The sequence below is a fragment of the Crocuta crocuta genome, unplaced genomic scaffold (genome assembly GCF_008692635.1).
Source record: "Crocuta crocuta isolate KB4526 unplaced genomic scaffold, BGI_CrCroc_1.0 scaffold31, whole genome shotgun sequence".
Taxonomy (NCBI): Eukaryota; Metazoa; Chordata; class Mammalia; order Carnivora; family Hyaenidae; genus Crocuta; species Crocuta crocuta.
In genome coordinates, this window is record NW_027528362.1 from 4,316,219 (window position 1) to 4,333,497 (window position 17,279).

The 17,279-nt window shown below is 37.6% G+C and overlaps 1 protein-coding gene across 2 annotated transcripts in view; it reads left to right on the forward strand.

Annotated features, from left to right (window-relative positions):
- PCCA (propionyl-CoA carboxylase subunit alpha) overlaps positions 1-17,279 on the forward strand; it is a 402,236-nt gene that overhangs the window by 248,151 nt on the left and 136,806 nt on the right. For both annotated transcript variants that reach the window (XM_077753890.1, XM_077753889.1), the window contains one exon: positions 9,162-9,264. In XM_077753890.1, the coding sequence (XP_077610016.1) occupies positions 9,162-9,264 (103 nt within the window). The remainder of the gene's footprint in view (positions 1-9,161; positions 9,265-17,279) is intronic.

Sequence of the window (17,279 nt, forward strand, 5' to 3'; positions counted from 1 at the left end):
AGAACAGGTAAACTTAGAAGAGTAGAGACTATACACGCTGAAGAGAAAAGGAATTTTACAAATTGAAGAGACCCTTATTGACCTAAGTTCATAAGATCAGGAAGTCTAACTTACATATATTTGGAGCAGAAATAGAAGACAAAAAATGGGGCAAAACATATCTGAAAATACTGAGTTTGTCTTCTTTAGATTGGGAAGAAGATAGACTTGTGTGTGTCACTTTTCTTCAACTTTATAGAAGAGATCCTGCCCAGTAAGATAAGTCATGGAGAGCAGAAAGGGAGAAGTAAATCATTTCTATTCGCTAAGCATATAATAGTTTGCATATAACACCTTAAGGAATCTACAAAACAATTACTGAAATAAATTTAGGAGAGTTGCAGGATAAAAAGTCAATCAAATATAAATTGTGTTTCAGTGAACTAACAGCAATGAGAAAATAAAAATGAACAGTTTTATTTAACAGCATAAAAATGTAGGTGAATACTTTAACAAAATAAATTCAAGATTGTCAGTTGTCAGAATAGTTAAGGCATGAAAAAATACTAAAGCATAAGGATTGGATAGGAAGCTTTCCAGGACACCTTAATAGGTTACTTAAGAAAACTCTAAGGAATATATGATATGACTAATAAAATTTAAAAATAGGTATAATTTTAACAAAAGAGGTTCAAGACTGCCACACTTTGCTGAGAGGAATTCAAAATATAAAATGGAGCTATTCTCATAAATAGAAATAAAAATATGTCTCCTCTCCCTCCATTAATGAAGAGATTCAGTGTAAGCCAAACATAATCCCATTAGGGTTGCTTTTGGGAAGAAGGAGAAGAAATTGACCTGTTTTGAAATTTTTGTGAAAATGCAAAGCAATCTATATCTAGAACATCTACTATCATCTTAACTAATGGACAGAGCTGCAGAACTTGGGGTGCAAGTTTTCTTGAAACAACTAGATGAAACTCCTCTCTCTCATCACACAAGAAAATTAAGGATGAATCATAGATCCACATGTAAAACCTCTGAAGAAAAACATGAATATTTCTTCTGTATTTCTGGTGTAGTCAGAACACTTCTTAGCAAAGACATAAAAGCACAACACAAAAGGGAAAATTCATATGTTTTTATTCATATTAAAAATTTCCATTAAACAACAAAGAGATATTATGTGTTTGTTAGAATGACTAAAATTCCAGACACTGACAATACCAAATGCTTGTGAGATTGTGGAACAGGAGGAACTTTCATTCATTGCTAATGGGAATGCAAAATGCTGCAGCCACTTTGAAAGACAGTTCAGCAGGTATTTTTCCAAAATGAAATATCCTTTTATCATGTGATCCAGTATTTGTACTCCTTGGTATTTATTCAGATTAGTTGAAAATGTTTCCACCCTAAAAACTGCATGTGAATGTTTGCAGCAGCTTTATTCATATTGCCAAAACTTAGAAGTAACCAAGATGTTTCAATAGGTAAACGTATAGTAAACTATGGTACATCCAGTCAAGGGACTGTTACTCAGCAATATAAAGTTATTAGCTATCATCAAGCCACACAAAGACCTGGAGAAACTTTAAATGCATAATGCTGAGTTAAAGAAGCCGATCTGAAAAGGTTACATTCTTTGTGATTTTAGATATACAGCACTCTGGAAAAGGCAAAATGTTGGAGATAATAAAGATCAGTGGTTGCCAGTGATTCAAGAATGGAAGAAAAGTTAAATAGGTAGACCACAGAGAAATCTTAAGGTGAAATTATTCTATCTGAAACCTTAATGGTGGAGATGTGTCATTATACATGTGTTCAGACCTGTAGAATGTGCAGCCCAGAGAGTGAGTCCTAATGTAAACTGTGGACTTTGGTTAATGCCACTGTATCAGAATTGGCTCATCAGGGGCACCTGGGTGGCTCAGTCGGTTAAGCATCCGACTTCGGTTCAGGTCATGATCTCCCAGTTCGTGGGTTCGAGCCCCACGTTGGGCTCTGTGCTTTGCTGACAGCTAGCTCAGAGCCTGGAGCTTGTCTTCGAATTCTGTGTCTCCCTCTCTGTCTGACCCTCCCATTCTCTCTCTCTCTCTCTCTCTCTCTCAAAAATAAATAAAACATTAAAAAAATTCAGAATTGGCTCATCAATTTTATCAAGTCTACCACAGCAATGCAGAATGGTAATAGTAGGTACACTGTATCCAGGGTAGGGTGAGTGAGAGTATATGTAGGAACCCTACTTCCTGCTCCATTTTTCTGAAAACCTAAAACTGCTCTGAAAAGTTAAGTCTATTAATTTTCAAAAACTGAAGCTAAGACATTTTTAAGAAAATTTATATGCCTCAGGGGGAGCAAAATATTCACAACACATAAATCTGATAGAGGCTTTCTAAAAAATAACTCCCATAAATCAATAAGACCAACATCTTAATTTAAAAAATGGACAAAATTTTGAAACAAGTGACCGATAAACACTAATATTGAGGTGCCCAATGTTGTCATAAGGGAAATGCATGTCAACCTGTAATGAGATACAGTTTCTAAACCACTTGTCTGGCTAGAAGTAGAAACACAACACCAAATAGTGGCAAGGCTATGGAGCAAGCTCCATACAGATATGTTTTAATACCTTGTAATGACAGTTTGGCCGTTTTTATAAACTTAAACGTGTTTACCCCCATATTTCCACACCCAGAGTCTTTACCCACAAGAAATCAAAACTTCTGTCTTCAAAAGAGGCTCATAAAAGAATGTTTTATCAGATTTGTTGATAAGAGCCCCAAACTGGAAACAACCCAAATGCCCATCAACAGAAGGATGAGCTAATATTGGTATGCTGGGTACAATAGCGTCCTACTCTGAAAAAAGCAAAGAATGAACTGTTAAGGTGAATGCACCTCAAAACATTCCATGGGGCAAAGAAATAATGTTTTTGGAGTCTGTTTATGTGAACCTTTATAGTTGAACTACTGGGAGAAAAGGGCAGATTAACTGGAATGATAAATGATGGAACTTACAGTTTAGAATTTCACTGTATATAAATCATAAATTAATGTATTTTTTAAAAAAAATAAGGCTGGGGCGCCTGGGTGGCTCAGTTGGTTGAGCTTCAGACTCTTGATTTTGGCTCATGACAATGCCAGGGTGTGGGATCGAGCCCCGCATCAGATTCCTTGATGTGCATGAAGCCTGCTTGAGATTGTCTGTCTGTCTGTCTCTCAAATAAATAAGATAGGAATGAAATAATAGAGGAGGGTTTCAAATATTTCACCAAATTCTGAAAATGATTGATGAGAATAACTCTTATTTTAGTATTCATGTGCCAAGCATGAGTCTGAGTGTATTGCAGCTTTTACCTTCTTTACTCAGCTTGTGGGTAAAGTGATCTTATTGTCTTGGTCTCGCTGATCAGGAAACTGACACACAAAGAGGAAAGTAACTTGGAAGGCCACACAGCTTTTGGGGTTGGTGGTCAGTCCCTGACCAGGGCTTGCAGAGGCTAAACTCCCATTGCCTTTCCTGACTGGTCATGCCCAGCATTTAAATTGAGAACCTGAAGCCTTTGATTGGTGGCAGAAGAAACAGGTTTGCATAATATTAAAATCCATAAGACTGTAAGTAACATTAGTAGTCGTTTCCTGGTTCAGGTGTCATTTGTGTTATTTGTGAAGCTAATGACTCCAAACTTGAGAGTGTTCTATCACCCTTTCTAGGCACTGTGTTGAGATACACAGCCTCATCTATTTGAATGTACACATTTTAAATTGCATATAAGCAGGATTCTATTCCTCTACTGTGACAATTTCTAGCTTTGAAGAGGTTCTCTGAAAATGCTGCTTTTATCTTTCTTCTGCAGTGATGAACTTTAATGTTGGAGTGTTGTAAGTTCTCACATAATAAGGCTTAGAGTTTTGTTTGCTTTGGCAGTAGACTTCTGTTTAAAATTCCTTTAATCTGTTCATTCCATGCTTTTTATATTCATTTTGATAGCTGATGGCTCTGTGAAGAATTTTATATGAATTTATGGCACTAATAAAACTTGTATTTGTAATTCTTCTTCGATTCCAGCTTGCTAAGAGTGAGTTTTTCAGCAAATTGCTGAATTTTTGTAGTCTTTAGATTTTTTTTTTATAAGAAACAATTCTTATGCTAGATCTAAAGTTTCATTAAAATTGCTTATGCCCTGTCTCAGGCATTTTAAGTGGGCCATCTGTCTAAACATCGCTCTCTTTTTTTTTTTCTGATCATTTCCTCGACTTATTCATGAACCATGGGAGGGCTCCTTTGTAGTCGCCATGTAGCTGTTTCCATCTACCCCCACTGAATACATCTATGTGCTCGCATAACATATCTTTTCACCGTGCTGGAAATTCTCTGAACTTGGTTCAGATGAATGGCCCACTTTTCTGAAGGCCTTTTTCTTCCTGCAAAGATTTGTATGCAGAAGCTGACCTCTGTGGCTATGGAATGCAGCGTATTATTCTTGATCATTTTACAGACCACCCACTGTGAAAGTTATGATCAAGGACTGCTTAATGATTCTTTGACCACTAATATTGTTTTAACTCAGTATTTCACTCCTAAATAGGTAATGGCACAATTGAAAACCAGCTTTTCTGAGTGTCTCATAATATGGTTTAGAGATGTTTATAATTCTTGATAACTAAAGATGCTGTGAGTTGTGTTGACATAAAATCTGCCTTAAAACATGAAATGTAATGGCCATGTATTTGGGTTAGTATTATTTACACTTTTTTGAGTAAAATATTCCAATAACTTAAATGTATTAGCATTAACATTTGTGATAATCAGCCGACCGCTTTTTTCTATAAAATACAGAAAAATTCAGTTTTATTGAAGCATATTCATTCTGGTTGGCTGATTATAATCAAAGTGGACAGGTCTGGGTAAGACCTATTATTTGATTTGCTTTGTGAGTCTGTTTATGTGAATTCCCTTTTCCTAGGTTTTGGGGGTTTTGTTTGTTTTTTGTAGTAGTAGCTTAAATGATAACAGCTTTTCAAGTAACTGATAAGGTGCACAGATGAAATTTTTGATCGGATGTCAGCCTCTTTCACTAGGCACATAGTTCAGTAAAGAAGCTGTTTTCTGTGGAACGTTACTACGGTGAGTTGAGTGAAACTAAGACTTTTTCTCTCCCTTTCCAGAGAGTTGTTCATAAAAATCTTTTGAGACTATTTTGGATTTAATGGATAAATGTAACTCCTTTCTAAAATTTAAACTATAACTATAAAATGTAACTGGTATCATTATAAACATGTTTGTGCTGGTGGAATTGATACCAGTGTTTCAAAGTAATTATTATTAACACAGCCTCGATAATTTTGCAGAAATAAAGCACATATACTTTTATGCTTTCCTTCTGCTGCATGATACTTTCTCTATTTGTAGTTTATGATGGTTTATTTTTGCTGCAGAGTTTATGGGTCTTGATACTGGGCATGTTTGCCCAACTCCATCCATTTTATGGAAAAGCAAAACAAAACTGCTTTCAAACTTCCATAAAGCTGGAAGGAATCTTAGCAGATTTTGTTTGTGGAAGAGTGAACTCATGAAGAGTTTCTACAGCATGACCATCATGTATCTCAAGGGCTTGCTTTCATGTGAAACCTCTTTCCTACCTCCTAGTAACACATCACCTTAAAAGAAATTGTTAGGAAAGTGCCACTTCAGGAGTTGTGTGCTCAGAAGAAGTGACAGCTTCCACGTCACCTGCCCAACACTACACTAGCGGTATTTCGCATGTGTGGAAATTTGGGGGCCAAAGGACTGGAATCCTGGTCCCTTGTTAGTCAGGGAATGGACTGAGATGAAATCCCAGCATTTTAAGTCAAAAGAGCCTGTGCTCTTTCTACAAGGTCCCTCTTGGGGCAGGCTCTGACATATATGAAACAGATGTGGATCAAAATAAAACAATGGAAAAATAAATAGTAGTTAGGTTCTGAAGGGTGGCAACTGTATCTCACCACCATCTGTAGGATTGCTTTCTGTGGGAAAATGCAGTCCACGTTCTAACAGGATGTCAGCATTAACTTCCAGCTCCTCTGGAAACCGGCTTGTTGCATAACTAAAAAGGGTCTCCACGTTTACTTGAAAGAGTTACCTCCTTCGGGCTATGGAATTGTGAAAAATATTAAGCCTGTAATATAGGTTAAGGGCAGGGAACTTCACTGAAGTTTGTACTCTGGTTAGTGCATATCTATAATTAGGCAACAGTTTATGAGAGAGATGATAACTCTTCTTGAAAAATCTGTTTGTGGAACAGAATGAATCCAGGGTTTCCTTAAAGGGATTTCAGTTATGGGGGTAGGGGCAGGTAGAAATGAATTTATTGAGACTAATCAAATTAATAAAAGTTAGCATTTATATGCACTGTTTGATTTAGTCCTCAATACCTCACTGTGATGCAGATACTATTAAATATCTAGATTGATACATAAGGAGACTGAGACTTAATAATTTGCTCAAGATCAGAATGAACTAAGGAAAGGGCTGAGTTTTAGTCCACTTGTAGGAGTTACTGGAGCCTGGGTTTGTGACCACTGTGCTTACTTTTCCTGCTTCTTATTTCTCCTGCTTGTTTTAGTTTGGTTTGGTTTGGTTTGTGCCACCAAACACACAAGTCACAGAACAATCAGAAACAAAACTGGATATGAAGAGAGGGACGTTATTTATGAGAAACTTGAATAGTAGGTAACCTAGTTAAGAGATCACCTGACATGCAGTAGAGAACCACGGAACAATCTTTTAAAAAAAAAAATTTTTAATGATTTATTTATTTCTGGGGGGGGGGGCAGTGTGAGCAGGGGAGGGTCAGAGAGAGAGGGAGACAGAATCAGAAGCAGGCTCCAGGCTCTGAGCCATCAGCACAGAGCCTGATGCGGGGCTCAAACCCAAGAACCTTGAGATCATGACCCAAGCCGAAGTCGGACGCTCAACCGACTGAGCCACCCAGGCGCCCCGCCATGGAACAATCTTGAGCAACAGAGCTCAACAGAGCTGCATAATTGTCAAGGATAGTAAAGATTTAAGAAAGTTAGGTTGCCAGTAATATAGCCGGGAGGTTATTTCTGTCATCACAAAACCTCTGAGAGGCTGAGGTGTTCGCCCATTTGAAGGTAAACAGCGAAGTCTGGTGAGGCTGTTTATATAGTCCAAGAAGAGCCAGGTAGTATGCCAGGAGCTAAGGGGCCATGCTCTTTCTGGAACATACTCTGTCCCTTGGATGACACGGCCTCTCCTGTGCAGTGCTTGGCACATAGTACGGGCTCCTCAAAGTCCTTCCTAGTGTCCCCATCATCCCTTTCTCCCCAAACTGTGCTGAGACCTGGGAAACAAAAATGAGGAATGATCTTGATCTTCAAAATTTTTTAAATGTTTATTTGAGGGGCGCCTGGGTGTCTCAGTCGGTTGGGCGTCCGACTTCAGCTGAGGTCATGATCTCATGGTTCGTGGGTTCAAGCACCACATCAGTCTCTGTGCTGACAGCTAGCTCAGAGCCTGGAGCCTGTTTCGGATTCTGTGTCTCCCCCTCTCTATCTCAGAAATAAGTAAGACATTAAAAAAAATAAATGTTTATTTGAGAGAGAGGGTGTGAGAGAGTGTGAGTGGGGGAGGGGCAGAGAGAGAGAGAGAGGGAGGCCCAGAATCCAAAGCAGACTCCAGGCTCTTGAGCTGTTAGCACAGAGCCCGACGTGGGGCTCGAACTCACGAACTGCGAGATCGTGACCTGAAGCTCAAGTCGGATGCTCACCTGACTGAGCTGCCTAGGCTCCCTAGGAATGATCTTGATCTTTTAGGAGCTCACAGGCCAGTGAGGGAGACAAACTTAGAAGCCCTGTGGAATAGAGTGCCAAAAGGGAGGGGGTGGCACACAGGAGCCCTCTGCCCCTTGACACTTTTCCTCTCTCCTCCTCCTCTGCGACCTGTATGCTCCCTGTTGTTCTTTGAAGCCCTCATGTGTGAGGCTCTGTGCTCTGAAACAGTCCTATGTAAATTGCCAAGAGAATCGTCCATGTCTGCCATATGCATTAATATTGATTTGCTGATGCATTTTAAAGGTTTAATTTTCACTTCTAGAATGTTTAAGACATTTCTTCATTTTCAGAAAATAAACAGTGGGCAAATACAAATATTCTCCTAAATTAGCCATCATCCTCCGTTAAACATTGTGCCTAGAGATTATTTTATTATAATCATAGTTTTTGTGCCTGAATTTTTTTTTTCATTGAATACACAAAGAATCCTTTTGAAATTCATGGGGAGGGAGTGTGATGTTGAAACATAACCTGCAACCTTTTTTCAGAACTATGACTTAAGACAGGGCCTGGATATTACCTGTTTAGTGCTTACTAAAAAATTCCTTTATGACTGTGAATAATGAAACGTGTAATATTTAAATTAGGCTAATTCACAAATCATTAAAATTTTGTTACTTTAAAAAATTGTGAGAAAGATTTGTATTCTAAAAATGTTTTCGTCTCTGGCTGCTTTATGCAGTTTTTCTGGACCACGTAATATGGATCACAGGCAGGAAAAGACCTGTGTGTTAAGACTAGCATCAATTGATATTGTATTCTTACCGGAAAAAACAAAACACCAAATCAAAACGAAGGGATACAAGGAAATTTTTGGAGGTGATGGATATGCTTATTACCTTAACTATGGTGATGTAAACACAAAGGAATAACTATGTTCAAATCACTAAATTGTATGTTAATAATATGCAGTTCTTTTGCATACCAATTATAACTCAAAAAGCCCAGAAAAATAAAAGACTAACATTGTAAATTTTTGAAAACAGTCTGGAACAGCAGCAAAGTACTGAAAAGATCTTAATATTGCATAAAGTTGATTGTTGAAAGTTACAGTTAAGCAACTTGGATTCATAGAATGGATGATGGCACTTTGAATAGATGGGACTATGACAGTGATCACAGAATGATTACTGCTGTCCTTGGAATGTTTGTATGTTTTTTGTCTGTTTTTAACTGCTCTAGTTTAAATCTGAAAGTTTTTTTAAGGACAGAGTCTTTAACATAATGTTCTGAAATACTGTCTTCGGCAGTTTTACCCTGCACACTAACCGCCAAAGGAAAATCAGTTTACTAAGAGAATGATATAAAATTATTAACTCCTTTTCTTTTTTTCTACTTCAGAGTGCCTACTATTCAACCACAAGTGGCTAACTGGGAGCTCTCAGTAAAACTGCATGATGAAGTTCATACTGTCGTAGCATCAAACAGCGGGCCCACGTTCTCTGTGAGTTGTATTTCTTTATCATTATTTTTTGGCAATCTTGAAATGATCTGTGCATGTTTCAGACAATTTTTAACCTATTCAGTGACTCTCATCTTTTGAGTCTGTAACATAGCAATGTGCCTGTTTCCTCTTCTTTAGAAAGCTGAATGTAAGTGGGAGGTTTTATTCTCTCATGTTAATTAGGAAATACATTCCTAGAGTTAGCCACATTCTAAAGCTACTTCCTGACACCTGATTCATTTTTCTTTTGTTACTGAGAAGTAATACTTTTGTTTTTGTCCCAGAGAAGAGCATCTTTAAGTATAATTCCAAACATATGATAGCTGTGGTAGGTAATCATTCTTTTAAAACAAGTAATCTGAAGCCTATATAACATTTTTGTGAGACTTCATGTTGTGTGAGACATTCTTGAGGCTAAATTTACCTTGTGACATTCCTTTTATTTTGAAGGAACTTAAAACTTGAACTTAAACCCCGTGGATAATATCCATGATAGAACTGCTTTAGTTTAATTCACGTCTGTACTGAGCAATGTTACATTAACATTTAGTGTTTATACTGTGTTATGAGTGACATGTTTAACTTATATGATTTGAGATTGCCAGAAAAATATCATGATATTGTGAAATGTTTTTCCTTTTTTGCTTTCAGTCTGAACAGACAGAAGCTTCTACGTAGTTAGTACAATGAATATTTTCTTAATCTACATTTCTCTTCTCATGGCTAAGTTGCAGTGAAATGTCTTTTTGTTGTTTGGAAAAAATGACTTTTTTTAAATCAAAAGATTTAAAGAGGATATGAAAATAAAAATATAATTTCACACAAAGAAGACCTGGTGAAGCTGAGGTATATGGTGGTAGTTTTCTCGTTTTTGTGTGTATTTTTGTATTTTTTAAAGTAAACTCTGCCCCCAATGTGGGGCTCTAATTCATGACCCTGAGATCAAGAGTCACATGCCCTACCAACTGAGCCAGCCAGGTGCCTCCTGGTGGCGGTTTCCTGATCCCAGCTAGAAAGCACCATCAGAGTTCAGGAGAATTCACTTACTCAACATACCGTTACTGCATTCCTACTGTCTGCTGGATAAGTGCGAGGCTGTTACCCTGGAGAAGCTTACACTCTTAGGTGGTGGTCAGAGTCACAAGTAAATGAGATTCATCCATTAATGAAGGGAAGTCTTCTTGGTTGTCTTGAAGTTTTGTGATTCCTTCTGTATACCAAAACTGCTCAAGCATTTGTTCCTGAAAGATATTTCACTCAACTCTGTTAAAATGAAAACTGTGTGGAGTTAAACAATTGTCTTATGGGGTATTTTTTGTGATGTACTTATGTGATTTTTAAATGTTCCTCCTTTCAATATGATCACTTAAAAAAATAGGTCTATAAGTGGAGACTTAAGTGCACATCACGTTGGGTAGCAAATTATGTGTACTGAATAGTAAAGAGTATTAATATTGTAGCATTTTCCTCGGGGAAGGTTAACATTACAAAAATGTAGACTTAGCATAGTTTTCAGTTCTGTACTGAGTCCCCACTGAAGGGTTACTGTTCATCTGATACTCCAGTACACTGTTTTTCTAAGCAGCGCCTTGCCTTAATAAGAAAACTGCTGAGATTACGTCTTAGAGCTATTATTTCTTTGTGCTTGTTTCAGATTCCATGTTGAAAAACTAGAGACCATCAGCTCAAATGGTGTTTTTAAATTTTTCCAGCAGAATTATCTCGTGTTTTACTTTTTAGCTCATAAGAAAAGCAGGGCTGTTTAAAAAAAAAAAAAAAAAAATCAAAATTATGGCATTAAAAATTTCCCTGGAAAATACCCATCTTGATATATAGTATCAATAGCTACTTACTCCTGTTTATTGGCGTCACAGTATCAAACCTAATGAAAAGCAAGTACTCCTGACACTGTCCTTTTTAACCTAAGGATATTTGAATTGAGTTTCATTTGACATCAGTGGTATTGAAGAGAGTTGAGATGAATAGCATAGATTAAGTAAAGACCCATTGATATGAAGTCTCCACTTCTAGGGTCTTATTGGGATCCATTCTGAACTCCCTAGTTTGCAAGGTCTCCTGCCCTTAGTTAACTGTTTCTGCCTGAGTATCGACCCCAGAAGCACCTTGTTGATTGGTATTAGGATTGGCTTATTCTGGCCCTAATATGCTGATTGCACCTTGTGAAGGAACTTATTGTAGGAACATCTTCTTTTGTGATTATGGGAGCAAACACTGTGTTTTCTGAGGATCCTGTTTTTCTTTCCCGTAAGCAAACAGGCTATTGACCCCTGCTCACAAAGAACTAACTCTTGCCTTTGCTATGCTAAAAACATTGTCTTGTTTGTATTTGAATGCTAAAGATACCTTCCTTCCCTATATGATAAACATCTAAATCACCTACATCAATCACTATTGATAAAGGTTATGCATGAGTCTTCTACAAATCTATGTTCTGGGAAATTTTTACATATCAAAGAAATTTATCATCAGAAATCATTGTCTGCGGCAAAGGCCACTTCTGTGCTGTTCCCCATACACTTAACCATAAATAAAGCTGAGTCTCAGTCAGTGCAGAGATGCCTGCCTGGTGATTAGAAAGAATCTTGGGGCTCTCTCATCATTCTCGCCAACACCATCCATCCTTCAGGGACCCCTGGACCTGCTGGAGCTGGACTCCGGCAGGGTCTCAGCGGGGAGAGCTGTTGGTTTTCTAGATCGCCCACTACCACATCAAGAAAAAATTAACTGGCCTTGAGGTGACATTCTAGGGTACTGATCCCAAGAGTAGTACAGGCAAACTCATATGCCTATAGTAATTCTTCAGATACCGCACGTTTTCAGAATTATTTTAATCTAAAAAATGTAAATTAAAAGATATTTCAAATGATGAAAGTAGAACAAATGCACAAATGTTCTATATAGATCTCTTATTAAAAAAGAAACAGTTCATAGTTACAGCTCAATCCCTTCTTTATGTTCTCTCATTCTGGCCTTTCCTCTCCAGAGGTGACCGCTATCCTGAAGATGCTAGGTGACCTCCTTGTACATATTGTTCTACCTTCACTATGTATGTATGGACTACAATAATAGCAGAAAAGAAGGCTTGAAAATATAAGTACTTAATGATACCATTTATATAACAGTTTGAAATATACAAAGCAAAAATAATCCCACTTGCAACAGCATCAAAAATAATAAGGTGTTTAGGAATAAACCTAACCATGGAGGAGAAGAGCTTTTACACTAAATACTACAAAATGTTGCTGAAAGAACTTAAAGAAAACACAAATATATGCAAAACCATCTTGTGTTCATAGATTGGAAGACTGAATGTTGTTATAAGGTCAGTATTATCTGTGATTTGGCTTCAATATTACCCATGTTTAGCAGATTCAAAACAATCCCTATCAAAATCCCAACTGATTTTTTCCAGAGATAGAAAAGTCCATCCTAAAATTCATATAGAATCTTAAAATTCAATGGAATCCTAAAATTCATATGGAATCTTAAGGGAGGGGCCCAAAAAGCCAAAACAATTTTGAAAAAGAAGGACAAAGTTGGGAAGCTTATATTTCCTGATTTTAAAACTTAATACAAAACTGCCGTGGTCAAAATGGTGTGGTACTGGCTTAAGACAGACATGTAGATGGATGGAATAGAATTGAGAGCTTGGAAATAAACCCTTGGGCATATGGTTGAATGTTTTTTTTTTTATAGGAGTGCCAAGGTAATTCAGTGGGGGGAAGGACTGTCTTTTCAGTAAATAGTAATGGGGGGCACCTGGGTGGCTCAGTTGGTTAAGCATCTGACTTTGGCTTAGGTTGTGATCTTGTAGTTCATGAGTTCAAGCCCCACATTGGGCTCTGCACTGACAGCTCAGAGCCTGGAGCCTGTCTCCCTCTCTTTCTTTCTGCCTCTCTCCCACTCCCACTCTCTCTTTCTCTCTCAAAAATAAATATTATAAAAATTACAAATAAATAAATAGTAGAGGGAACATTATATATACACATGCCAAAGAAAAACGTTGGATTCTTGCCTTATACCATATACAAGATTAACTCAAAATATATCAAAGACCTAAATGTAAGACCTAAAGCTGTAAAACATAGAAGAAAACATGGGAAAGCCTCATGACATTGGATTTGGTGATAATTTTTTGGGTATGATAAAAGCACAGGCAACAAAAAGAAAAAAGGAAGTTAGACTCCATCAGAATTTAAAACTGGCGCACCAAAGGCCACAGGTAACAGAAGGAGGCAATCCACGGATTGAGAGAAAATATTTACATACATCTGACACGGAGTTATTATTCAGAATATATAAAGAACACCAGCAACTCGATAGCAATAAAACCAAACAACCTGATTGTAAATTAGGTGAAGAACTTTAATAGACATTTTCCCAAAGAATATATATGGATGGCCAATAGGCACAGGAAAATATGTTCAACATCACTAATCATTAGGAAAATGCAAATCTTTTTTTAAGTTTATTTATTTTTGAGAGATGGAGAGAGACAGAGCGTGAGAGGGGGAAGGTCAGAGAGAGAGAGAGAGACCCGGAATCTGAAGCAGGCCGCAGGCTCTGAGCTGTCAGCACAGAGCCCAACACGGGGCTTGAACCCACAGACCATGAGGTCATGACCTGAGCTGAAGTCAGATGCTTAACCAACTGAGCCACCCAAGTGTCCCAGGGAAATGCACATCAAAACCACCATTGGACACCAGCTCACAGTCCTTAGGATGGATACTGTAAAACACACACACACACACACACACACACACACACACACACACACAGAAAATAATAAGTGTTGGTGAGACCGTAGAAAAATTAGAATTCCTGTGCAACTGTTGGTTGGAGTATTAAATGGTACCACTGCTGTGGAAAATAGTATGGTGGTTTATCAGAAATAAAAGTAGATTTCCCATTCCCATATAATCCAACAGGACCACTGCTAGGTATTTATCGGTAAAGAAAAAGTCAGAAGCAGGGTCTTGAAGAGACATTTGCACACCCGTGTTCAGCAGCATTATTCCAAATAGCTGAGAATTGGAAGCAACCCAAATATTCATTGATGGATAAATGAATAAAGAAAATGTGTAAACTTAATGGGATATTATTCAACCTTAAAGAAGAAGAAATTCTGATATGTGCCACAGTACGGATGAACCTTGAGGAAATTAAGCTCAGTGAAATAAGCCAGGTACAACAGGACAAATACTGTATGATTCCAAATCACACAGTATGTAGAGTAGTTAAATTCCTAGACAGAAAATAGAATGGTGGTGCCGGAGGCTGGGAGAGTGGGGAATGGAGAATGAGTATTTAAAGGACATAGAGTTTTAGTTTTACAAGATATAAAGAATTTTGGAGACGGCCAGTGGTGATGGGGATACAGAACTCTGTATGTCTTTAATATGCCTAAACTGTACACTTTAAAATGGGTAAGATAGTAGGGGCGCCTGGGTGGCTTAGTCGGTTAAGCGTCCGACTTNAACATTTAAAAAAAATAAAATAAAATGGGTAAGATAGTAAATTGTATGATATGTAAAAAATTGTTAATACACAAATCAATACAGATTGGTATTTTTTGATAAAAAAATTTAAAAGGGAGGATGAAACTTTTGGGAAACAAAGGAAGCATGGTAGAGGGAAAAGTTAAGTGAAGAAGTAGTATATCAGGGTACCTGGGTGGCTCAGTCCATTGAGCATCTGACTCTTGATTTTGGTTCAGGTCATGATCTCCTGGATTGTGAGTTCGAGCCCTCTTGGGCTCTGTGCTCACAGCATGGAGCGTGCTTGGGATTCTCTCTCTATCTGTCTCTCTGTCTCTCTCTCTCTGCCTCCCCTGCTTGTGTGCTCAGTCTCTCAAAATAAACTTAAAAAAATAAAGAATTATGAGATGGGGTGAAACATTTTACGTTTTAGATTTTTGATTTTGAATATAAGGGTCAGAATGAATAGCAAAACTATTAAGTATAAAATCTGCTAACACTAAATTGAAGTATTATTTAGCATATTAAGCTGAGAAACTTAAAAATATCAAAAACCAGCTAATTCTTACTTACATTTATTTCATGACTCTATTCTGGATTCCCAAGATGTTTTCTATTCTTTTTTATTCTCTGTAATGTGATACGGGTCAAAATATATTCATGGTAGGGCGTTTGTTATCTTAAAGATGATGGCCTAACTTCATATTGAAAACAGTTCACTTGGAAGAAAAATATCAGAGTCCTCTTGGTGTGAAGAAAATTAGGTCAAGAATACAGCCTTCCTAAAGTGGAAGAAGTAGACACTGTACATGCACTTAAATTTTTTTGCCTTATATTTATGTTAACTACTAACAAGCAGAAACAATAAACAGGAAACAGTTGTATGTGATCCTAGATATTGATTTCGATATCCTTTGTGTTACAGTCAGCCATCAATAGAAATTTTTCTAAAGATCCTGTAAACTACTGAAGAATATCTGGAATCCTTAAACTCATGAATTTTGGCACAGCAATATAATTTTTGTGCTAATAGTTGAAGAGAAAAATCTCAATTATCAAAAGCACCATTTAGCATGGTTAAGGAAAATGAAAATTGTTTTCATCTTTTTTAAAACTCTTTTCAGCTCATTTTCCTAAATGAGATTTTTTTTCTTTTTTCTTTATGACAGAGACAGAGAGAGACAGCGTGAGCAGGGGAGGGTCAGAGAGATGAGATACAGAATCTGAAACAGTCTTCAGGCTCTGAGATGTCAGCCCAGAGCCCGACGCAGGGCTTGAACCTACGAACCGTGAGGTCATGACCTGAGCCGAAGTTGGACACTTAACTGACTGAGCCACCTAGGGGCCCCAGAATTTTTTTCTTTTTAGCTTCTTATGGAAAGGTCAAAACTTTCCTATTTGATGGCCATAAAATTGTACTGCAGTTTTTTTTTTTTTTAATATTTTTATTTATTTCTAGAAGAGAGAGAGAGACAGCGTGAGCAGGGGAGGTTTTAGAGAGAGAGGGAGTCACAGACTGAAACAAGCTCCAGGCTCTGAGCTGGCAGTCAGCACAGAGCCCGATGCGGGGCTCGAACCCACGAACCGCGAGATCATGACCCAAGCGAAAGTCGGACGCTTAACCGACTAAGCCACCCAGGCGCCCCTGTACTGCAGTTTTAAATTACAATCAGATTCCTTTCATTCTGCCAATTTCAAGTAAGTTGTATATTGATACAATTTATATTAAAAGTTAAATGGCTGAAAATATGGAAAGAGCTTAAGTGTCCATCAACGGACGACTGGATCAGGAAGATGTGGTTTATCTATATGATGGAATACTACATGGCAATGAGAAAGAATGAAATCTGGCCATGTGTAGCAACATGGATGGACCTTGAGGGTGTTATGCTGAGCGAAATAAGTCAGGCAGAGAAGGACAAATACCATATGTTTGCACGTATAGGAGGATTAGGAGGAACTTAACGGAGGACCGTGGGGGAGAAGAAAGGGGGAAATAGTTGGGGAGAGAGAGGGAGAGGCAAATCATGAGAGACTCTTGAATGCTGAGAACAAACTGAGGACTGATGAGTGTGGGGGGGAGGGGGGAGATGGGCATGGAGGAGGGTACTTGTGGGGATGAGCACTGGGTGTTATATAGAAACCAACTTGACAATAACTATTTGTAAAAAAAAAAAAAAAAAAATGGTTGAAACAGCAGTTTTGTGCACCAAAGCAACTATTATTGGTGAAAGTTATAAAAATCTCTATTGCAGATGACATTGTTGTATGTAGAAAATCCTGAAAAAATCCGTTAAGGAACTATTACAAATACTAAGTTTAGCAAGGATACAGGGTACAAAATAAATATAAAAAAATCAGTTGCATTTCTACTTATTGCAGTGAACAGTCCAAAAATACAATTATGAAAATGTCACCATTAACGAGCATCAAAAGAATAAGGAACAAAAGAGGTATAAATTTATGCTGTGAAAACTACAAACTATTGAAAAAAAATTAATGGAAATCCAAGCAAAT